Raw genomic sequence first — 25,133 nt, 5'->3', positions numbered from 1 at the left:
TATATAGGATTGTTTTTATATACTATTAAGGGTTCCACTTCATCTGTTACTGGGTAATACTGAAGCCTGGTCTGTAGTTCTATTCTATTTAGCTGGAAGTGTTGACCACATATATGGTTTTGGTATTAAAATAAGGACTTCTTTTTGTGATAAAGACTATTATACCATACTCTGTTCGTGTGCACCCTGAACATACATTTACAAACTAATCACAGCTAATTTTCCTGATAAAAGAATAATAAAGATAATTCCACATGTGCACAACATGTCCACTTGTGGATAGGATGTCTGATATTTTGTGATCCATCCAATTTCGCATACAATAATGTATTTGGTTTTTTTTGTATTCATACATTTCGGTCTCAAAGTCAACAAGGAGTCACCAAGATAGGTTTATTAATACTATAGGACAAGTCCAGTAGATGCTTCATAACCGCAGCATTTGTCAGCTACTTAGACGTATAGTGAAATGAAAACGCCCCTATTACTGCTGTACAAAGTAACGTAACTACATACTTCTCTCATAATAATGTGATGTTTTATCACATAAATGTTCTCTCAGACCACTACTTGGGTATCCGAAGTAGCCACAAAATATATTTATTTTATGCCAATATAATCCTCCATGTGGATTGCAATTTTGGTTAATGATTTAACTATGGATTGTTCGAGTATGCTCACAATTTTTTTTCCTACTTTGGTCCATTCAACCAAATAACCTTGTTAGCCATAAGTCTATACCATATGGAAAATATCTGCCTTTAAGAAATTACAGCAATAATGAAAAGATTCCCTCCATACAGCTTGAGTTTTCCTCATGTATGTTTTTATTTCTTGTTTTTTTTAAAGGGAAGCGGTCACCAGGAAAACACAGTCCAATCTGCAGGCCCCATGCTATAGAGCAGGGGGAGCAGAGTAGATTGATATACAGTTTTGTGAGAAAGGACTCTGTACAACCTGCATTTTATTCATTTAATCCCCTGCTCTTTCTGGGTCTTTTGGGTCCAGTGGGTGGTCGTATCAGTGATTGACAGCTTTCTTTGTATGAATGTGCCTACAGAGATCCTTATCAGTCACAGATAGGACCAAAAGTCCCAGAAAAGCAGAGAATTACATCACAGGTTATCCTGAATATGTTCTCATAAAACTATATATCTAATCTGCTCAGGTCCCTCTACTCTATAACATGATGCGTGCAGATTGGACTGCATGTTCATAGTGACAGGTTCTCTTTAAATGGGATCATTTGGGCGATGTATGGCACTGTATATCAATGTAGTGGCACACTTTAAAGCCTTGATTTAGGAGGTACTGGTCGGGAATGCTTCCAAAACTATATTGCTGATGAAGGGCTTAGTTTTAAGGAACAATCACACGGCTATATAACTCGGATGAGGATAGCAGTGCATTGCTTGGACTGGCCATTGGCTTTCGCGACTTGAGCGTGACAGCTGCAAAGAAATACATACTGTCATGCTCGGGTCAGGAATGCCGACGGCCAGTCCGAGCAATGTGTTGTGATCCTCAGAGTTATACAGCCATGTAACTCTTCCCTTAGTATGGAAAGAGTCAAAATGCAGCAAGGATACCTTTGAAAAAATAATTTTTCATTTTTAATCAGTATGTTTTTATTTTCTAGCTTTTACTTTTTACTACTAAAATTTGACATTTCAGAATTTTACAAAACTAGATTTTGGCAACAATATACTTTCTCTTCTGATTATTTATCAAGAATGACATTGTTAGTTAACATTTCCATGACCTTTAAATTGCTGCTTCCAAAATAAATCTCAATATTGTATTTTGTGACATATGCAGCCACTACTGATAAATCTAGTGAATGAAATATACCGTTGTCTTATTACAAGAGAAGCTGGGATTTTAGTAGCCAGCAGTCCAATATTACAAGCATATTGCATGGCTTTTTAAGTGCCTGATGGGGGTATATTAGAGCGGTGGATATTTCCACCCCACCTCCTCTCTGCAGATCTTGGAGGGTTCATTAATCAGCATTAGAATGGGAGGCGCAGGCACATTATGAAAACAGAGATGACTGAAGCAATTACTGTAATCCATTAACTCCCTGAGTAATGAGTGAGGCTAACTGACTGAATCACACCAATATGCTCAGCTCCGCACGCGCCCAGGCAAAATGGACTATTACACTGATAATACCTATTATGTGTATTACTTGCTCGGTAGCTGCCAGTGTCAAACACAGTGAAAGCGATGCCCCCGCCTCTGCCGTAATGGGTGTCAGGGACAAATTGCCCTCTGAAACATGTGTGAATTACCAGCATAAGTAAAGACAGTTGGCTTGATACAGGGTTAGGTACATTTCTTTTGGAGCAGTATAAATCGGGCTCATCTGAGATAAATAAATGGATTTGTAATTCATATCATCAATGTAACCAAAATAAAGTGGAAAATGTCCTGTCTGACTCCACACCATCTTGCACTGCAGGAAGCTCTAAAAACCCCACTGTGTGTACTGCGAATACTGTAGAGGACCGAAGTGACTGGGCAGAAAGCACGTGTGCATAATAAATGTCCTCCAAATTTACTGAAAGAGTGCAGCCCTCCAAAGAGTGAGCAGCAAGGACAAATTATTTCCAAGCTACATGTCCTCCAGACAATTACTTTATGATGGCTTAGTGCATCAAGATAAATGTTGCTGGGACACAGAATAAAAGCAAACTGTGTGGGCTTATACACACTAGACAAAATCTTGTAGAAAGAGAGCCGAAGCTGCTATGGCTGCAAAGCGGATACCAACTCCATATTAATGCAGGTGGATTTAGAATGGGAGGTTATAAACACTCCTGTATGTGACCAAATGATTTGGTCCATATAATGCGTGAATATGGAGTCAGCCTCTCTGCATTTAAAACAGCTTCCGCTCTACTGGGAAGGATTTCTACAAGATTTTGGAGGTGTCTGTGGGAATTCTTGACTCTTCATCCAGAAGAGTAATTGTGAGGTCAGACACTTATGTTGGAGGAGAGGCTGGGCTCATAATCTCCATAGTTCATCACAAAGGTGTTAGATGGGGTTGAGATCAGGACTCTGTGCGGGCCAGACAAGGTCTTCCCCAACCAAGCCTTTATGGACCTGGCTTTCTACACTGAGTTACAGACATGCTGCAACAGAAAAGATGTTTACCACCAACTCTTTCCACAAAATTAGAAGCTACAATTGTCCAAAATGTCTTACTATGCTGAAGCATTGGGATTTCCCATCATTGGAACTAAGCAACCCTTGAAAAACAAACTCAAAGCATTATTCCTTCTAACAGTTGGTACAATGTATTCAGGAAGGTTGCATTCTCCTGACATTGGCCAAATCCAGACTTGTCCATCGGACACTAGATAGAGAGGGGATTTGTCACTCCGAAGAACACTCCATCCGACTACTGGCATTTTGCTTTCTACACACCTGTTCTTGCAATGATTTTCCTTTGTGCTGATTGGAATGTGCACATTATATAGTCAAACTGAAGGCAGTAAACTCACAAAAAGCACATATGGAAACAAGGAGTAAAGAAACACATGTGAAACAAACCAGATGTGTTAAACCTTAGATTCCATTAAGTACCCCTCTTTTACACTGATGACAATTTTACAGCCCCTTGGCATACTGTCAAGCAGCTTCATCAGGTCATCACCTGGAATGGCTTCCAACAGTCTTGAAAAATTTCCCAGAGGTGCTTAGAAATTGACCAATTTGCTTTCACCCTGAGGTCCCACTCATCCTAAACCATCTCAGTTGGGCTCATGTTGGGCCATTGTGGAGGCCATGTCAGCTCATGCAGCCTCCATTCCGCTCCTTTTTTGGTTGCATAATCAATTACATATTCTGGAGATTTGTTTAGAGTCACTATCTGTCACGGGTGTGTTGCCACGAAGATCGTCACGAGTACACAGCCTGACTTCTCGCAGCTGACTTGTTGGTGCTTTGTGTTTTCTCGGCAGTGAAGGAGTTAATTCTCTCTCTCTCTGGGCTAGCTGAGGTCCAGCCTCGCCCAGCTGCAATCAATGCTTCGTTAGTGAGACTCCTTTATATTCCTGCAGGTCTGTTTGTGAGGTGTCGGTGAAAGCTTTTCATTCAGACTTACAGAGCGGATCGTGGTGTTTGGAGTTGCTGAGATAAGTGTATTTGGAAGTTTTATTTCCCTTTCCTCGCTTTATCATTTATCTCCTTTCCCGTTGGTGTTCCCTCTGTTGTAGTTGTGTTGAAGTTGTATGCAAGGTGGTTTTGGTTTTTCCCTTGTACTGTCTCGTTCGTCTAAATACTGTGTGTGGGCATATTATTGCTGGTTCCCAATTGTTGTGATCGGGGTCCTTCTCAGGACTAGATTACTGTGGTGCAGGGATCCTCAGGAGGTAGGGGTTACGCTGGCGGCCTGGACCTCTGTACCTTTAACAGTACCTCCAGGATGAGGGATTAGTCAGGGCCCCAGCTTAGGGTCAGCTTAGGCCCCCTACCTCCAGTATTCTGTGACAGTGTGACATTTTCACCGACCTCCGGGGAGACTGTTCGTTCCAGATCAGTTGCGACAAAAGGTGATCGAGGCACACCATAACTCAGTTTTTGCAGGACACCCGGGGAGTAAAGCAACTGTGGATCTCCTCTCGCGTCGGTTTTGGTGGCCTAACTTACATAAAGAGGTGGTAACTTTTGTCGCGTCCTGTGGGGTTTGTGCGCGCTCTAAGACCTCACATACCCGTCCGTCTGGGGCCCTCTTACCTTTGAAGATCCCGGAGCGTCCTTGGACTCATCTGTCTATGGACTTTATTACGGACCTCCCTCCGTCTTCGGGTAAAACGGTCATACTCGTTGTAGTGGACAGGTTCAGCAAGATGGCACATTTTATCGCTCTTCCGGCTCTCCCTAATGCTAAAACTCTTGCGCAGGTGTTCATTGGGGAGATTGTGAGGCTTCACGGGGTACCCTCCGAGGTGGTGTCTGATCGGGGGTCTCAGTTTGTGTCCAAGTTCTGGAAGGCGTTTTGTGCACGGCGGGGAATGCATTTGTCATTCTCGTCGGCTTTTCATCCTCAGACCAATGGTCAGACGGAACGTATGAACCAGAGCTTGGAGACATATCTTCGGTGTTTTGTGTCAGAGAACCAGGAGGACTGGGCTTCTTTCCTACCTCTGGCAGAGTTTGCTCTCAATAATAGGCGAAGCGAGTCCACTGGTAAGTCCCCGTTTTTTGGGGCATATGGTTTTCACCCCCAGTTTTGTACTTTCAGTAGGGGGGGCTCTTCGGGGGTTCCGGAGGAGGAACGATTTTCCTCATCTCTCGCTTCAGTATGGAGAGGGGTGCTGAAGAATCTGAATACTATGGGGAACCGATACAAACGTATGGCTGATAGGAGGAGAGTGTCTGGTCCGGACCTAAGTGTGAACGATCAGGTATGGTTGTCTACCAGGAATATTAAACTTAAGGTTCCCTCCTGGAAACTGGGTCCCAGGTTCATCGGGCCGTACAGAATCAGTTCTGTTATTAATCCGGTGGCATTCCGTCTTGACCTCCCCCCTACGTTTAAAATTCACAACGTGTTTCACAGATCATTGCTTAAGAGGTATGTGGCGCCGGTGGTACCGTCACCTTTACCTCCCCCTCCTGTGGTTGTCAATGGTAACTTGGAGTTCCAGGTATCGAGGGTCATTGATTCACGCTTTAATCGCCGGTCCCTTCAGTACTTGGTTCATTGGAAGGGGTATGGTCCTGAGGAGAGGATGTGGGTTCCTGCGTCGGATATTAACGCAGACCGATTAGTTCGGGCCTTCCACACGACTCACCCGGATAAACCTGGCCCTGAGGGTCCGGAGGCCCCTCGTAGAAGGGGGGGTACTGTCACGGGTGTGTTGCCACGAAGATCGTCACGAGTACACAGCCTGACTTCTCGCAGCTGACTTGTTGGTGCTTTGTGTTTTCTCGGCAGTGAAGGAGTTAATTCTCTCTCTCTCTGGGCTAGCTGAGGTCCAGCCTCGCCCAGCTGCAATCAATGCTTCGTTAGTGAGACTCCTTTATATTCCTGCAGGTCTGTTTGTGAGGTGTCGGTGAAAGCTTTTCATTCAGACTTACAGAGCGGATCGTGGTGTTTGGAGTTGCTGAGATAAGTGTATTTGGAAGTTTTATTTCCCTTTCCTCGCTTTATCATTTATCTCCTTTCCCGTTGGTGTTCCCTCTGTTGTAGTTGTGTTGAAGTTGTATGCAAGGTGGTTTTGGTTTTTCCCTTGTACTGTCTCGTTCGTCTAAATACTGTGTGTGGGCATATTATTGCTGGTTCCCAATTGTTGTGATCGGGGTCCTTCTCAGGACTAGATTACTGTGGTGCAGGGATCCTCAGGAGGTAGGGGTTACGCTGGCGGCCTGGACCTCTGTACCTTTAACAGTACCTCCAGGATGAGGGATTAGTCAGGGCCCCAGCTTAGGGTCAGCTTAGGCCCCCTACCTCCAGTATTCTGTGACAGTGTGACACTATCCTGTAGCAACACAAACAATGGTCCCACTACGTGCAAACGAGATGGGATGGCATGTCATTGCAGAATGCTGTGGTAGCCATGCTGTGTAAGTGTGCTTTGAATTTGGAATAAATCACCAACAGTGTCCCCAGTAAAGCACCATCACACATCCCCCTCCATGCTTCTCTGGGCGTCACACACATGTATAAACCTTCCACTCACCTTTTCTACATCTCACAAAGACATGGTGGTTAATAACAAAAATCTCAAACTTTGATTTATCAGACCACAGTACAGATTTTCACTAATCTAATGTTCAGTCATTGTGGTGTTTGGCATAAAGAAGTCTCTTCTTGTTTGTCTAAATAGAAGCCACTACTGAGTACCACAATCGACCAAAAAGGCCTGCTTCTCACGGTCTCCTCTAGACACGTGATGTTGAAATGTGTCTGCTGCTAAAATGCCTGAGGTGCTGTTTATTTGCAGCTTCTGAGGCTGGAAACTCTGATGAACTTATCCTCTTCAGTAGAGGTAATTCTTGGTCTTCTTTCCTTGGGACAGTCCTCATAAGAGCCCATTTCATCATAACGATGGTAATGTCTTCATGACTGCACTAAATGATACCTTCAAAGTTCTAGCAATGTTCCAGATTGACTGACTCTCCTGTCTTAAATTAATGGACTGTAGTTTCTTGTAACTTAGTTTAGTGGTTCTTACCACAACGGTTCTAAACCAAAATATGACATCAGGTTCAGCACTGTAGGCAACTAGGTACCAACACGGCCTCTGCAAAACACACCTGAAGGTCACAAACACTTTCTGAAGTCCAGCGACTCCACAAATAAAGTCTTGATGAGGCATACCTGTTCATTGGAAGCCACTCCAGGTGACTACTAGATGAAGCTGTCTGAGAAAATGCAAAGGCGGTGGAAGTCTGTCATAAGAACAAAAAGGGTACTTTGAAAAACTAAGGTTTAACAGAAATTCTCGGTTTCTTTCACAAGTGTTTCTTTATTCCTTGTTACCATATGTGCCAATATTTGGAAACAATATGTACATTCCAATGAAAACCATTCATGAGCAAGTTAGTCCAAACGTTTGACCAGAAATGTACATACACATATTTATTCGATAGGTAACTGAACAACCTCTACACTTCTCAATAATATCATGGCAATTAAGCTGTGAAGTTTGCCCTTATTTCAGGTATTAAACTAACCTAGATACGTCACTAGGCTGGAAAGTTTCCTTATTTGAGCTTTTTTTTAGCCACATATAACACAACATTAACTGATGTTCACAAAAGTCATTAAGATGCTTTTTCAGCCACCCCACTCTGAACCTTGTACCTCCCAATCAACTCATAAAATTTCTAAAATGACTGAGGCAAATCTGAAAACTGTTACCATACATGTGGCAGCATACCGGAGAGCCTATATCAGTGTATATACACACATACAATAGGGACCACAAAATCTCTGCGTTTACAGGTATACAGCATATACTGTACAGTGCCTAGAAACCATGCTTAGTGTATGTTTGGCAAGCTAGCCTCAATGGAGCTTATTAGTTTTCACCCAACTGCTACAGTACTTTGACATGACTTTGTTAGAGACGCAAGTATATACTGAACAGAAAATAAAAAAAAAAGTACCTAAATGTTCCCCTTTCCACGTCTTGGCCACTTAGACGGACATGAATTCCTTCTTTTAGTAATGAACCAAATGCCATGTATTCAGCTAAGGCCCAATCTACAAGACGATTCTTTGTCATTTCCAATCTTCCCTTCAAAATTCTGGAGAGTCCTGAAAAGCAAGATTTAATTAGTTTCTGCTTAACAAAATATATTATCATTGTCTATTGTGAAAAAAAAAATATTAATGCTCTGGATTTGTAGGTCCATATGAGATTACAACATAAATTCAAGGGCAGCTACAAAACTTGTACAAGCAATATGTGGTCCTAGTGGTGATAAAACTACTGACCAAGAACACGAAAAGCCAGTGCATTCTGGCCACAAGCACAGTGGCTCTTTAAGAAAAAAAAATATATATGTTGTGCACTTAACCTGTCGGCTACATGCAGTCCGATCTGTAGACAGCATGGCATAGAGATGAAGATGCCAGGTAGAATGATATGTAGGCTTGTATGCTATTCCCATAACAATGTATATCGATATAGAGCTCCTCCTGCTCTATAACATCCTGCCTTCAGATCAGATACCATTTTCAACAGGACAGATTCCCTTTAAAGCTTAAAGGCGTTGCATCTTGCACATTGCTGGGGATCCTACAGATTCAGAGATCTTTTGCAGTTCCCTGTCTGAATGGAGTTCTCCACTCATTGTCTAAAAACTGTCGGAGATAATCAGGAGTTGTACTCCACATGTCCAGTAGTCCCAAACACAAAAAATCGAGGGGTGGCATGCATGTTCAACTGCTGCCTCATGCAAAATGTTCCCTGCAGAGCCCCAATCTCAGGATCAGTGGGGTCCCAGCAGCATCACCTATCCTGTGGATACCAAGCCTTCAAGACACGAATACTCTAACAGCACACGACAGCAAGATTCCATTGGAAACTACAAAATATCAGTGGTTTCAGAGTGGCTTACAGCTGATCGCTGGGCTGTCTTTATTTCAAAAAGGTGTAGGGTTCAAGAGATCCCTTTAACTATTTTAGAAAGGCTTTAAAATTGACCAAGGTTTAAAAGTTGAACTTTGTGGATGAAAAAGTGCTATTTTTTTGTGGTGGGAAATGTTGTTAAATGTATTACAGATTTAGTGACCCTGACAATAAAAGATTGTGATCAAGAATAAAAAAGGAAGTGTAAGGATTTGCCGATCTGGACGAAAGAAGCAAGACTGTGCAGAGGAAGCAAAGCTGGACCACAAATTGATATTACTGGCTACTTCATTTATAAGAAACCTCAAATGTGATGTTCAACACCAAGATAGGTGTTATGCACACGCCCGGGCTAGAGCGGCGTGTGCGTGTGATTGGTAGTGATTCCACTGGACCGTGCCGGAGAGTGTATGCCTGGAGGGGCGTAACTAAGTATCTACCCGATCCGACCAAGGTGGCACGACGGCATACGACGCCAGTGCACCAAGGAGGAACCGAGCAGAGGGACCAGGTGCTACTCCAGGACAGACCCCGGACACGGCTGTTGACCCACACAGGGAAATACAGGAACAGACTGGTATGCAGGCAGGCGGGTATGCAGGCAGGCGGGTATGCAGGCAGGCGGGTATGCAGGCAGGCGGGTATGCAGGCAGGCGGGTAAAGGCAAGCACAGCTAGAGTGCAGACGGGGAGGCACTAGCAGGTAGGAACACAGGCGGGATAGAGCCCAGTACACACCGGGACTCAGGAACAATACAGGCAGGATAGGGCCCAGTACACACTGGGACTCAGGAACAATACAGGCAGGATAGGGCCCAGTACACACTGGGACTCAGGAACAATACAGGCAGGATAGGGTACAGGCAGGGCAGGACAGGACTGCCGGAGCAGCGGGCAGAAGCAGGGCAGGACAGGACTCTGTTCACACGGAACAGACAGGAAGGGAAAGACAGAGCCAGACACCCACAGGGTACTTGCAGTGAAGTAGCGAGTGGACCAAAAACTCACAAACGGGAGTACAGAGACAACAAGCAGGAGTTAGGTACGAGTACAGACTCTGCAGGAAAAGGAAGGGAATGGACATAGACAAAACAGGTAAAGGATAGGAGAGAGTTCAGACTGGAACTGAGTGTACGGAGGAGACCGACACTGCAGCGGGATACAGGAGCGGGTCTGGGAATACTGCCCCCAGAGAGGCGGGACGAACAGGCAAGGAGCGTGTTCAGACAGGACAGACAAGATACGGGAGCGGGTCTAGGTAATCGGCCCCTAGAAGGCGGGAGGAACAGGCTAGGAGCGTGTTCAGACAGGACTGACAAGATACACAGAAAGGACTCAGTTCAGACACGGGAACTAATACCGCAAAGCAGGAGACATACAGGACTTAGTTCAGACACGGGAACTAATACCATAAAGCAGGAGACATACAGGACACAGTTCAGACACGGGAGCTGACACCGCAAGGCAGGAGACATACAGGACTTAGTTCAGACACGGGAACTAATACCGTAAAGCAGGAGACATACAGGACACAGTTCAGACACGGGAGCTGACACCGCAAGGCAGGAGACATACAGGACAAAGTTCAGACACGGGAGCTGACACCGCAAGGCAGGAGACATACAGGACTTAGTTCAGACAGGCCTGGAAATACAGCCTCCAGGAAAGGCGGACAGGGAAACAGGAACGGGACCTGGCATCTCAGAGTGCAAGCACACACTGAAAGAAACACATATGCTCAGGCAGGGATAGAAGGGAGCTGCTGAGCTATATACCAAGTGTCAGACAGCAATAGGCTGAGGACGCACAAGGGGTGTGACCCACAGCAGGTACAAAAAGCAGGAAGTGATCGGGCGCCGCCCTTAAGCAGCAGAGAAAGACACAAACAGACAGCATGGAGGGAAGCCAGAGAGACATTCTGGACAGGAGATCAAGTGCGCGCTCCTGCACAGTGGGAGATGGACCACTATGCAAGGACGCCGCCAGGTATGTTACAGTACCTCCCCCCTTACGCCCCCTCTTCTTCAGGCCTGCCAGAATCTTCCGCAGGGAATTCGAGGACCAGTCGTTCACTGGGTTGGAGGGGGACAGAGACTTGAGGGTAATCTCTGCTTCGAGGTACATCTTGTCAAGCTCACAGGAAAAAATAGACGGGTTATCAGGTACATAATGAGGAAAAGTCACTGTCTCTTTGTTATCTGGTGGTACCCCGGAGGATTCAGGAAACAACTGGAGGTCCTCCGCCGGGTCAGAAGAGTACTGAGGCTCAGAGAAAACATCTGCTTCAGAGTACACTAGGTCGGACTCACTGGAGGAAGCAGGCGAGGTATCAGGTACAGGAAATAGGAAAGTCTCTGTCCATTCACCACCAGGTGGCACCCCGAAGGGTTCTAAACACAACTGGAGGTCCTCCGCCTGGTCGGAGGGGTGTAGAGACTCGGGAGTAACTTCTGCTTCGGAGAACACTAGGTCGGACTCACTGGAGGAAGCAGGCGAGGTATCAGGTACAGGAAATAGGAAAGTCTCTGTCCATTCACCACCAGGTGGCACCCCGAAGGGTTCTAAACACAACTGGAGGTCCTCCGCCTGGTCGGAGGGGTGTAGAGACTCGGGAGTAACTTCTGCTTCGGAGAACACTAGGTCGGACTCACTGGAGGAAGCAGGCGAGGTATCGGGTACCGAGTATAGGAAAGTCTCTGTCCATTCACCACCAGGTGGCACCCCGAAGGGTTCTAAACACAACTGGAGGTCCTCCGCCTGGTCGGAGGGGTGTAGAGACTCGGGAGTAACTTCTGCTTCGGAGAACACTAGGTCGGACTCACTGGAGGAAGCAGGCGAGGTATCGGGTACCGAGTATAGGAAAGTCTCTGTCCATTCACCACCAGGTGGCACCCCGAAGGGTTCTAAACACAACTGGAGGTCCTCCGCCTGGTCGGAGGGGTGTAGAGACTCGGGAGTAACCTCTGCTTCGGAGTACACCAGGTTGGACTCACTGGACGAAGCGAGCGAGGTATCAGGTACAGAGTATAGGAGAGTCTCTGTCCTTTCGTTACCAGGTAGCACCCCGAAGGGTTCAGGAGGTCTCAGGGAGGACAGACCCAGGCGTGACTGCTTGCCTCTAAGTCTAGCACGTCTGGACTGCCTCTTGAGGTTGGAAGAAGTATTCCGGAAAGCGTAGTCACCCTGTGAGGATTCTGGGTGGGCAGTAGTCTCATTGGGCTGGAGAACTATTACGCTACCCACACACATTACCCATTGGGGCTGCTCCGGGATATTGGGAAGTGAAGCTTCAGCAGGAGCCTCCGGGTTAGGATCATCGAAGACCATTAGAAAGGCCACCAGGAAGGCCATTAGGTCCCGGAGGATCGGATCCTGTGTCTCATATAGGGGGTTGATCCATTCCAAGGCATCCCCCGCCAGGTAAGACATAATAAAGGCCACTTTAGCCCAATCGGAAGGAAAATAAAGAGGGTAGGCCTTAAAGTGTAGCATGCATTGCTCCACAAATGCACGACACTGTTTTGGATCTCCATAGTAACGTGGCGGATCCGCAGGAACGAGAGCTGATAGATCCATCTGGACGGTGCGTAATTCGCCTGGAACTCAGCTAAGGGAAAAAAAAATTTATTTATTTATTTTAATGCATGTATTCGCTGGAAAACTTCTCAGAGAGCGAAGGCCGTGGGGCTCAACGGGAACCATGGCCTGAGCATGCTGTTATGCACACGCCCGGGCTAGAGCGGCGTGTGCGTGTGATTGGTAGTGATTCCACTGGACCGTGCCGGAGAGTGTATGCCTGGAGGGGCGTAACTAAGTATCTACCCGATCCGACCAAGGTGGCACGACGGCATACGACGCCAGTGCACCAAGGAGGAACCGAGCAGAGGGACCAGGTGCTACTCCAGGACAGACCCCGGACACGGCTGTTGACCCACACAGGGAAATACAGGAACAGACTGGTATGCAGGCAGGCGGGTATGCAGGCAGGCGGGTATGCAGGCAGGCGGGTATGCAGGCAGGCGGGTATGCAGGCAGGCGGGTAAAGGCAAGCACAGCTAGAGTGCAGACGGGGAGGCACTAGCAGGTAGGAACACAGGCGGGATAGAGCCCAGTACACACCGGGACTCAGGAACAATACAGGCAGGATAGGGCCCAGTACACACTGGGACTCAGGAACAATACAGGCAGGATAGGGCCCAGTACACACTGGGACTCAGGAACAATACAGGCAGGATAGGGTACAGGCAGGGCAGGACAGGACTGCCGGAGCAGCGGGCAGAAGCAGGGCAGGACAGGACTCTGTTCACACGGAACAGACAGGAAGGGAAAGACAGAGCCAGACACCCACAGGGTACTTGCAGTGAAGTAGCGAGTGGACCAAAAACTCACAAACGGGAGTACAGAGACAACAAGCAGGAGTTAGGTACGAGTACAGACTCTGCAGGAAAAGGAAGGGAATGGACATAGACAAAACAGGTAAAGGATAGGAGAGAGTTCAGACTGGAACTGAGTGTACGGAGGAGACCGACACTGCAGCGGGATACAGGAGCGGGTCTGGGAATACTGCCCCCAGAGAGGCGGGACGAACAGGCAAGGAGCGTGTTCAGACAGGACAGACAAGATACGGGAGCGGGTCTAGGTAATCGGCCCCTAGAAGGCGGGAGGAACAGGCTAGGAGCGTGTTCAGACAGGACTGACAAGATACACAGAAAGGACTCAGTTCAGACACGGGAACTAATACCGCAAAGCAGGAGACATACAGGACTTAGTTCAGACACGGGAACTAATACCATAAAGCAGGAGACATACAGGACACAGTTCAGACACGGGAGCTGACACCGCAAGGCAGGAGACATACAGGACTTAGTTCAGACACGGGAACTAATACCGTAAAGCAGGAGACATACAGGACACAGTTCAGACACGGGAGCTGACACCGCAAGGCAGGAGACATACAGGACAAAGTTCAGACACGGGAGCTGACACCGCAAGGCAGGAGACATACAGGACTTAGTTCAGACAGGCCTGGAAATACAGCCTCCAGGAAAGGCGGACAGGGAAACAGGAACGGGACCTGGCATCTCAGAGTGCAAGCACACACTGAAAGAAACACATATGCTCAGGCAGGGATAGAAGGGAGCTGCTGAGCTATATACCAAGTGTCAGACAGCAATAGGCTGAGGACGCACAAGGGGTGTGACCCACAGCAGGTACAAAAAGCAGGAAGTGATCGGGCGCCGCCCTTAAGCAGCAGAAACAGACACAAACAGACAGCATGGAGGGAAGCCAGAGAGACATTCTGGACAGGAGATCAAGTGCGCGCTCCTGCACAGTGGGAGATGGACCACTATGCAAGGACGCCGCCAGGTATGTTACAATAGGAATATAAATTATGGTATACCTCATCACTAGCAAAAGGCCACAGCTGTTAAAAGGTTCATAAACCTTACACAGTTTATAATTAATAGTAAAAAGGGAACATTACATTAAATAAACATGCATGGTGATTTCCAGTCTATTATTTCATAAGCCTCAAGACATCCCTGCTAAAACGTGACAGATTTTTATTGCACAGATTTTTTTATGTATTCACAACAATTGAATCAGAATTTATTTTTCAAGTATACATATGTATTAAATCTAATGTTCCAATCATTTATCACACGCCCAATGAGAAGCGCTTAGATTTCTAGGATAATTAGAAAATAATCTGTAGCATTTACAGTACCAGAGAAAAGTTTGCAACAAGGAGTAAAGAAACACAGTTTAAACAAACCAGAGTAGGGGTGAAACTTTGAGGAATCTCTAAGTCCCCCCCTTCCACTATGATAAACGCCCCCCCCATTGGCTTTCTCTCAAGCAGATTCCTCGGGTCGTCACCAGGAATGGCCTCCAATGAACAGTTATGCTTGGTCAAGAGCTCATTTGTGCAATCGCCTGTGTTCAGAAAGAGTTTGCGACAATCCAATGTGTTTTGCAGAGCCAGTGTTAGTACAGAGTTCAAAATTAAGTGATCCAGTGCACCATTCCATGGCACATGCAGTCTTACTGCAACTCCCCATAAGGATGCCAAATAGCTAAAATTACAAATATCCAAGGCACCACATGTTCTCCTCCACAAATATCTCTACTGGTCACAGCATACACATGATAGAAAGCAAAACCTCATCAGGTCTTTTTCAAGAGATATATATAAAAAAATTGATACGTGTTCCTTGAAAAAGGCCCTAAGTAGCCAAAACGTCGCTTTTATTATTTATTATGTGTATGCTGTGACCAATAATGGTATTTCTGGAGGAGAATGAATGGTGCCTCGGATATTTGGAATTTCAGGGTTAGTATACAGTTCCATAAAGTGCTGAGCTCTATTACAAAACTGTTCCAAGTCAGAGTATGGCAAGAACTACTCAACTAAGTAAAGAGTAACAACAGTTAATCTTTAAGATATTAAGGTTAGTAAATATAGAAAATTGCTGGAACATGGAAGGTATTCTCAAGTGAAGTCATGAAAACCCAATAACTGCTAAGATGAAACTGTCTCTCGAGGACCACCCCAGGAAGGGAAGACCAAGAATTACCTCTGCTGCAGAGGATAAGTTTATCAGGTACCCAGCCTCAGAAACCTTAAATTGCTAGCACCTCAGATAACAGCCCTCATAAATGATACAGCGATAACAAGCAGACACATCTCAACTTTAACTGCCCAGAGGAGACAGAGAAGCTGGTTTTAATGGTCAAATTACTGCAAAGACGCCACTTCTAAGGACTACAAACAAGAAGAGACTTATTTGGGCCAAGCAACAAGGACTGGACATGAGATCAGCATAAATCTATACTGTGCTCTGAGGAGTCAAAATTTGTAGGTTTTTGGTACCAACTGCTGTATTTTTGGGAGGCACAAAAAAGGTGAGCGGATGTCTCTACATGTGTGGCGTCCAACATAAAGCATGGAAGGGGAGGTGTGATTGTATGTGGGTGCATTGCTGGTTACACTGTTAGCAATTTATTCCAAACTCTTACCCAGCATGGGTACCACAGCATTCCGCAATGACATGCTATGCCATCTGGCTTGCACATAGTAGGACCATCATTTGTGTTGCAACAAGCCCCTTAAGACATCTCCAGGCTATGCAAGAGTTCTGTGAACAACAAGGAGAGAAAAGGAGGCTGTCAGATGACATGGCCTCCACAATCGCCCAACCTGAAGCCAACTGAGAAGGCTTGAGATGAGTGGAACCATAGAGTGAAAGCATATCAGCCTAGTACTCGGCACCTCTGGGAAATCTTTCAAGACTGTTGGAAGCCATTACAGGTAACAACCTAACGAAGCTGCTTGACAGAAAGCCAAGGGGGTGTACAGCCGCTATAAGAGTAAAATAGGGCACACTTTGAGGAATCTAAGGTTTAAACACATATTCTGACTTGCATTACCAGTATTTCTTTACTCTTCTTTTCCAAAAATATTACTTTGTGAATTTGCTGCCTTGATTCTGAATCTGCAATGTGCACATTCCAATGAGAAAAAGAAAAACCATTGCATGAACAGGTGTGTTCAAACGTTTGACCATTACTGTGTATTTATCATATAAAACATAATTGAATATATTGTAAAACATTTTTGAAATATTTATATTTTAACACTAGCCATTGAAGCGCACATTATAGGCTGATATTTGTCCGTTTTGTGGCTAGTGAGCTACAAATACGGAAAACTGAGACAAGCTGAGCAGAGTCATATTATTATTAATTAAATGATTAGCAAGATAATGAGAGCTGATCATAATGGACAATGGAGACAGCAATACTAAGCCTTATTGTCCACAGAGTGGGTTATGATTGTTAAATTGAGACACTTAATATATTTGAAGTAAACTATTTCAGAGGTGGTTTCACAGCAATGTTCGCCTTTGCAGAATAGATTACCTAGATATGAGATATCAGTGGCACACACAGATATGAAAGACAGACACAGTACAAGTCAGGAGGGAAAAACAAAGCGTCTAGATACAGCGATGGGTCAAGTGGCACATCACCGGATACACACAGTGACAGAGAAAAAGAGAAAGAAGACAATATGAGAAGAGTGGGTGAATAACTGGCAAATTAACAGAAATTCACAGGGCTGGATATATTGTGATGAATTGGATGCAAATAAATTCTCTTTTAATAAATACAATTGGCATAAGGGAGCTGAATAACTTTACCAGTATAATGTATGGCATATCTTGCACTCCTCTCTAGTTACAGCCTGTATTACAGCCCAATCATAATTCTGCTAGCCCCGAACTTGTCTTCCAGCATTTTATTGCTTGTTCAGTGTCTGTACACAGTAGGACTTTATGAGAAATGTATTCTTTAGTCACATTACTACACAGTAATTGCACGTAGTAAAAGAAAACGGCTTCTTCCACAATGCATTGCAGCCGCGTTATATTACACCTGCTCAACTATTCTTCTAGAAATGTGTCTACTGACAGGCTGTCACCCAGCAAACAGCAGAATCATGAATGCAGCTCTGAGCTACACTACACACTGTAGCTTTAAAAGACGTATAAGTGAAGGATCTGCATTTACTGAATCTCTGGAGTACAAAAAAATATATATAAAATATACCTAGAAAACGCAGCAACTTCTGGTGCAGAACCTCAACATGTGCACATACCCTAAGCCATTCCCCAGATGGTAGGTAGAGAAAACATTATTGCTCAATTAAAACACTTCACAAGCATTATTCGAGTTCTAAAGAACAACAACAATGCTGCTCCAATACTAAAATGGAGACTTTTGAACAACCAAGATGGACATTGTTAAACCATATAAGACCCTTTCTTGATGCCAGCTTACCTGCATGGATCTTAAAATTGTCCACTGGCACAGAACTGGCTATGTTTCCAATATGGGAAAGCATATCCTCAGGAATCCCGGTGGGAGGACATGTCATGCTTTTAGGTTCACCCTCTAATGTGAAAAAACCTGTAGGGAACACAGCAAACGTTCAGCTCTGCAGTCATGTGAGAATCACTTAAGCCTATATTCAGATTGGAGAAGTCCTCCTACCAGGCCATGGGGAGTCCAACCAATGTTTTATGTTAAGTATTTTCTTGTCTTTGGATTGTGTATACGACTCTTCACAGATCTTGTCATACTTGGCAATCTCTTCCTGGGACATAAACATATTATGAAAGAATATAAAACTATACTTCGTTGTTAGATATTTAGGACTCCATATACAATACCTACACAATGACAGCAGATGACTGTATCATCATTGACAAGCATACAGAACATGAACACGAAAGGAAAAATTAACGGAAAAATGTACTTAGACCATATTACAGAGACTGTGCACAACAACTACCAAGCATGGTACTGACAGCAAATTACAGCCCTACAAGCTCTACCACCAAGCGTCCCCTGACTAAGGACACTTCTGTCCGAAACGCGCGTCGGGGTATTCCCGTGATCCCTCCTTCACATTCCACAACCAGGTATGTCAGTTCTCTGCTTAGTACCATGTGCATTCATTGTTCAATTATATACCTTACATAAATAAGTTGGCACCTGGTACTTATTTATTTCAGCAGCAGCAATCTCTTTTCTTATATAGTCCCATAGATCATTGTGCGGCAGTATATACTTCACCCCTAATATAGTTCTACAGACTATTGTGCTGAAGTATATACTATTTTCTTTGGTGCTGACATACTTGTTTATTCCATCTATCTCATTTCGTATTTTTTGTGGGTTTGTAATGTAATATATTTTGTCCATTGCAACTGTTACATCTATTGTGTCATGTTCTTTTTATTAGGTTGCAATTACATTTTTTATATGGTGGGTTCTCATGTGTTTGTAGCACCACTTTGACCATTGTCCAATACAGGTCTTTTTATATATATTTTGGTTTATGTCTCTTGTATATTGGACTGGACATTCGGTGGTTCTCCTTTCTCCTAAGCTCCACCACCAAGTAGTTCTCAAATGAGGTCTACAGGAAAGGACATGGATGATGCCGGAGGCGTTCGTAGTGGAGGGGCTTCCACCAATAACTCAGAGCACTTCACTGAAAAATGGCTGCTCCATGAACAATGTAAAATTAACTAACAAGGAGTCCCACATTACACAGCAAGGACCAAGAGTTGTCACAGTAGGAATGGCACAAAATTCTCAGAATGGTAAAAATATATTATATATACATACATACACATAGTAGGGGTTCACTCTCTCTGGTAGACATTAGGTCTTAGGTAGCGTTCACACAGGCCATCCACTTTTGGTTCAAACATGTGCAGTTTTTATTGCTTTCCACAGGTTACACAGTACCAAAACAAACTCAAAAACATAAAACCTTGTCTTGTCCAGGCGCTAACTAAACAGACCAGACCAGATCCTGGCTACTCATACATGGCTGTGCTAGCCCCATAGCGGTCACACAAAACAGCTATTGTCCATAGCAACCACTGATACTTGCAGCTCTCTGAACACGGCCTGTGCATTTAATCATGATCATATATCTTAGTGTGGGCTCACCCAACCAGATTAGAGTCCATTCTCCCGGAGCAGACTTCATACACAGAAGGCCTGATCCCACCAGTTGCAGTATCACCTCCAGGCTGAGCTCCAGCACCAAACAAAAGTATTCAACTCTGGGCACAGTTCACACTGAACAGGTTGCAGCTTCTACACGTTTCTTTGCAGCTCCCACAAACAGAATCCTCAGGTTTCCTAGCGGACCCATGAAGTCTCCATTCAGAGAGAGACCCTGGAACGTGTCGCTCTCAGCTACAGCTCACATTTTGTCTGTTCCTTCACCAGCAGCACATTCAACACTGCTTCATCCAGCAGACTGACATTCCCTCAGGAGACTGCCATGAAGCTACAAAAATCTCTAGCAAAGCACAGGAATGATTAACAATCATAGACTGCTTTGCCGTACATAGAATCAAACTCTAGAGCATAGAGTTTGCATCACATATCAATAAGCATCTCTCTTTTGAGGACAAACAATTATTTAGAGGTTCTACCATAGTATAAAGTATGGGAAGTAGTGAATTAGAAAATGGCCAGGTGGTCATCACACCTGCTCCTATGCTCAGATAGTTTAAAGATTGTGAAGGCACCTTTCTTCTCTAGGAACCTGACCAAAATGTAATTGATATAGCCATCTCAGTGACTGATAGCATATCACTAGTATGACATCAGTTAATAATCACTTGGTGTTTGACCTCTGAAATCCCCAGCGCTCTTTCAGGAAAAGGGGCTTCAGCTGTGCATACCTTTAAAAGGAGTGGTTTATCTTTGTGGACATTTTTTTTCTTACTTACATGCATGCAATTGGGGCCAAAAATAATTTTTGCTATTGGGTTTCACTAAAAAAAAATTCATTGCTAGCCTCCTATAGCTTCTGTATATACACTGCCAATTGCTGGCTGTAGAAGGAGGTTAGTAAGAAAAACAAAATGCCCCCAAAAGGTGGACAACCCCTTTAAGAATTTTTTTTCATCTGCACAAGGGGGGGTAACTGGGAATCACCCACTGCACAGCGGCTCTATTGGGTGGGGCAACCTGGCTGTGCTGGGAAAAACTGTGATCAGGACGCAGTGGTAATGCTGCACTGTGGTTCCTTATTCTAAGGGTTGTTGGGTTCCTTGACGCAAGGCTCCTAGCAATCATGAAATGATGGCTTATCCTACCAATATGCCCTCACTAAGATGGAATTTCTCTTTATCTAAATTATAGACATGCAGCTATTACTGCACATGAGAGAATGTCACAGGATATCATACAGAGAATTCATAAATATAGACGCTTTCAAAACCTAATACAAATAATCAAGGAAACATAAAATATCAAAAGACCCCAAAATAATAAAGATAGTACAAGACAATATCTCAACTATAAATATTGTTGATAAAGAATTATAAGTGTCATGAAATATCATAAACTAGACCACAATTTTTCTCTCATTATTTGCATCTGTATATATAGGGCATAACTAGATACTATGATTCACTTTTACCCCTGAGGAAGCCACAGAGTGGTGGTGATACGCGTGGGGTCTTTTCCTCATCTTATTTTTTTCGCCTCATCCCACAGGTTCCCTCCTTATTCATTTATTTATCTTCTTCACACTTACCTATTAGTCTACTTTGTTGGTCGCTAATATGATCACTTATACTAACCAGTGTTCTTGGCTGTTCATGTGCATTCTTTTTCATATCTATCTAAGTTTATTCACAGTTTAGATACATTTTCTGTCTCATCTTGTCATTTATTTTGGGCATTTTGATGGTTTATGATATTTCATGACATTTATATTTCTTTATTCAACATCATTTATAGATGAGATATTTTATTGTTCCATCTTATTATTTTTGGCTATTTTGATACTTCATGTTGTGTTTAATTCCTTGATTGTTAATTGTATAAGGTTTTGTAAGCTTCTATATTAATGATTTTTTTTGTTGGGCATCCTGCTAACTGATACTTATTAGGCAGATGAGGATAGGTGGTAGTTCCACACACCTCATTCGTAGCCCATTGGCTTTTTAAATGTTTTTATATATTTGTGTTTTTTTCGGGTTTCCTTCATGCTATTTGTAACAAAAAAAATCATTATTGTGATCTCAAAGCATTTGAATACTTCTTTTCCATGATGGTTGCACTTTTCTAAGCATGTGCTTGGCTGATCTTGGTATATTTAGTAGTGCCCTGTTATCCCTCCTTTCTTTACCGATTCTGAACATGAAACACAGGCTAAAGCTTATCTCTTTCTGTACTACTAATAGGTATGTATTGATTTCGAGGTAATAGGGGATCCAGCACATGAGTAGATAAAAATCAACGTTTATTCCAAAATTGATAAAAACCATCTTTATCAGTGTATACAATATAAAAAGGTTAGGCAAAAGGTCTACAAGACATGGGAGTTATTACTCATTTCAAAGCTCGGAAATGCCAGGTTTTTAGTCATAACTAGTCATTGTAGGGGAAAGATTGTGGTTTTATAGCATCCGGTATATGGGTGTAGTTCATTAACCCCATGTATACCAGATTGAGACATTCCATTAAAGTTGATAAGAAAGCCTTTAAAATAAAATAGTGAAATTGCAAAGCAAAAGGCACGTACAGGTGTACACCATTACAATCTCACGTGCCTCTTACTGCTCCACCCTGGGCTCTGGTAATAATATGCTAAGCGAGTCTTGTATATCACCAGACTGAATAACCTTTGAACCATAAGAATGATTACGGCTTTAAATACCATAGCTGAAGGCCACGCTCACAACATTTATAGAGAAGCCTATAAATATGTCTCCTGTGTATGACTTCATTGACAGCTGACGTAACTAAATGTACCATCAACCATCACACACACAAATTCTTGTCTGACACTCATTTCCAAAATTAACAAAAAATAAATAAAAAATATTAATTTGGTCTTTTATTCAAGGTTACTAAAGATTGACTAAGGGACTAGATAATTATGTCGAGGAAATGCTTGTTTTCCTTTACATTCTGTAACAAGCTGAGTATATATATATATATATATATATTTATTTATTTATATTTTGTATGGTTACTACTACTTCATAAGCATGAAAAAAATATTTAAAGAACTGGGTTTCATTTTAAAGGAAGCAGTCCCAGGAATATTTTTTTTCATTAATTCTCTGTGTATGTGTATGTAGTGTAGTGTGAGTGTATTAATATACTCACCTACCGCTGCTTTCCCGATAACCAGCACCATCCCGCTCTTCTTCTCAACGACGTCACTGCACTTCAGACTAGCCAGATCACACTGAGACTGGAAGTCTCTTTACAATGTAAGTCTTCAGAGTCTGTTTCTAACACTCCATAGACTTACATTGTGAAAGCCACTTCCGGGTCATGCAGAGCGCAGCATGACCCAGAGAGTCTGCAGAGCGTTTACGTCACTAAGAAGAGGAGCAGAACAGCGCTGGATCTCCGAGAGATCGGGTGTAGGCGAGTATATTAATACACTCACACCACACTACATAAACATGCACACAGAATTAAAGCGTACCTACATGTTCAAAATAAAACATTTATAGAGCAGGACACGGAGTATAACCGTTTTTATAAAATACTCATAGTGTTTTTTGCTGTTAAGTCGCAGCACGGACCGCAACAATTCTGTGTTGTGGGCTGCACCACACTGGGCAGCGTCCTGCTTGTTGCACTTAGCTTCATAGTCAGCTAATAATGCCCAGGTTAGTGCAGCCACTGCAGATTTCAGGTGGTCTTTTAACAGTAATATTCTCTAATGGAGTGATTTATGAAAATGATTACACTGCAAAGTCTTGCACTATAATAGCTGCCTTCAGCTTTAAACGGGAAAGAGCAAGGGGTGGATTGAGCCTGGGGGGCCCATGAATATTGATATCAATTGATTATAGTTGGGCATTTGCTTTTAGATTAGCGTCCTGCACCTCAAACTCCTGAAGAGAAACGATGCCCTCAGAAATCAACTTGTCAGCATATTTCTTCAAAACTGGAACCTGCTTGTGGATCTGCTTGTACATGAGAGGTTGAGTGAACATGGGCTCGTCCATTTCATTGTGTCCACTACGACGGTAGCACACCTGAAGAGAAATATTCATAAAGAGGGTCAGCTATAAGGATAAAGTAAGAAGAATGTGGCCCACTGCTGGTAAATCCAGTGTAAGGTGTTCGGAATAGGGATTACTTATTATAAAGATGTCAGCAAGAAAACTTACCAAATCCACCACTACATCTTTATTAAAAGTGTTCCTCCACTCGGCTGCCACACTGCACACATACATTACAGCTTCAGGATCATCCGCATTCACATGGAATATGGGAGCGTTAACAACACGAGCCACGTCAGTAGGGTATGGAGAAGAACGAGCCATGCGAGGGTCAGTGGTGAATCCGATCTATAAACGTGTAATCAGATATAATCTGCATCCTTACATGTCATATACAGTGTGGATATTCAATAACGGATAAGTTACCTGGTTATTCACCACTACATGAATGGTTCCATTGGTGGTGTAAGAAGGAAGATCACTAAGATGGAAGGTTTCATACACGACGCCCTGCCCTGCAAATGCTGCATCCCCGTGAACAAGAATGGACATTACCTACAGAAAAAGTAAGAAACACTATTGGATATAAATGTAGATCATATTGTGTGTATATAGATTTTATACACACACACACACACACTTTTCAGAGGGGGGTATACTCCTTTATGCTGTGCATTATATTATATGCATACACACATATATACACTTTGGTTGGGTTCTATACCTGAGAACTCACCTTTTTACCTTCGTTGTCACCCCTGTAGAACTGCTCTGCTTTGGTCTTCCCCTGTACAACAGGATCTACTGCCTCCAGATGAGAAGGATTTGCAACCAAAGATAAGGTAATTTTCTTGTTCGTGGCTCGGTTAATGCGCTCATGGTACATACCCAAATGATACTTAACATCCCCAGACCCCTGGGAAAAGAACATTTCTAATTTCATAAATGTTACAAAATTTATGATATATCATTACAAATACACAGATAAAAACAAACATCTATCATTCAATAATTGAAAAAAAAAACAAAAACGCCAATTACCTCATCCGAAGCTTCCAGCTTGGGGTCAAACTGGCAAAAGATCTGTTCTAAATCTTTCCGGATTACGTTTGCCAAGACATTTAGTCTGCCTCTGTGAAAGAAAACATTCACAGCATCCTTAGAAATATAGAAGAAAGTTAAGAATAAACGTATGCTCTAGTGATGATCGAGCATGCTCGTTGCTCGAGATTTACGAGCATGCTCGGGTGAGCACCTATTATCTTCAGCGTGCTCGGGCGTTAAGTTTTTGTCGCTTCGTGAACATGATTTGCGACTGTTTGACAGCTTTAATACATGTGAGGAATGCCTGTTTTCTAGCATTCCTCACATGTATTAAAGCTGTCAAACAGTGGCAAATCATGTTCACGAAGCGACGAAAACTTAACATCTTTCCAGAAAGAAAGATGCCCTATGTAATCTCTCTA

The 25,133-nt window shown here is 43.6% G+C and overlaps 1 protein-coding gene across 2 annotated transcripts in view; it reads right to left on the bottom strand.

The window, feature by feature from the left end:
• OGDHL (oxoglutarate dehydrogenase L) overlaps positions 1-25,133 on the bottom strand; it is a 117,887-nt gene that overhangs the window by 30,761 nt on the left and 61,993 nt on the right. For both annotated transcript variants that reach the window (XM_073685962.1, XM_073685963.1), the window contains exons 8-15: positions 24,709-24,799; positions 24,404-24,583; positions 24,094-24,222; positions 23,836-24,015; positions 23,548-23,700; positions 18,152-18,254; positions 17,939-18,067; positions 8,128-8,278 (exon numbers count right to left, since the gene is read on the bottom strand). In XM_073685962.1, the coding sequence (XP_073542063.1) occupies positions 8,128-8,278; positions 17,939-18,067; positions 18,152-18,254; positions 23,548-23,700; positions 23,836-24,015; positions 24,094-24,222; positions 24,404-24,583; positions 24,709-24,799 (1,116 nt within the window). The remainder of the gene's footprint in view (positions 1-8,127; positions 8,279-17,938; positions 18,068-18,151; positions 18,255-23,547; positions 23,701-23,835; positions 24,016-24,093; positions 24,223-24,403; positions 24,584-24,708; positions 24,800-25,133) is intronic.

Source organism: Phyllobates terribilis, unplaced genomic scaffold, assembly GCF_046119375.1.
Source record: "Phyllobates terribilis strain yellow unplaced genomic scaffold, ASM4611937v1 Scaffold_5__5_contigs__length_657084704, whole genome shotgun sequence".
Lineage (NCBI taxonomy): Eukaryota > Metazoa > Chordata > Amphibia > Anura > Dendrobatidae > Phyllobates > Phyllobates terribilis.
Note: the sequence above shows the minus strand (reverse complement) of the source record. Positions and strands in the feature narration are given on the sequence as shown.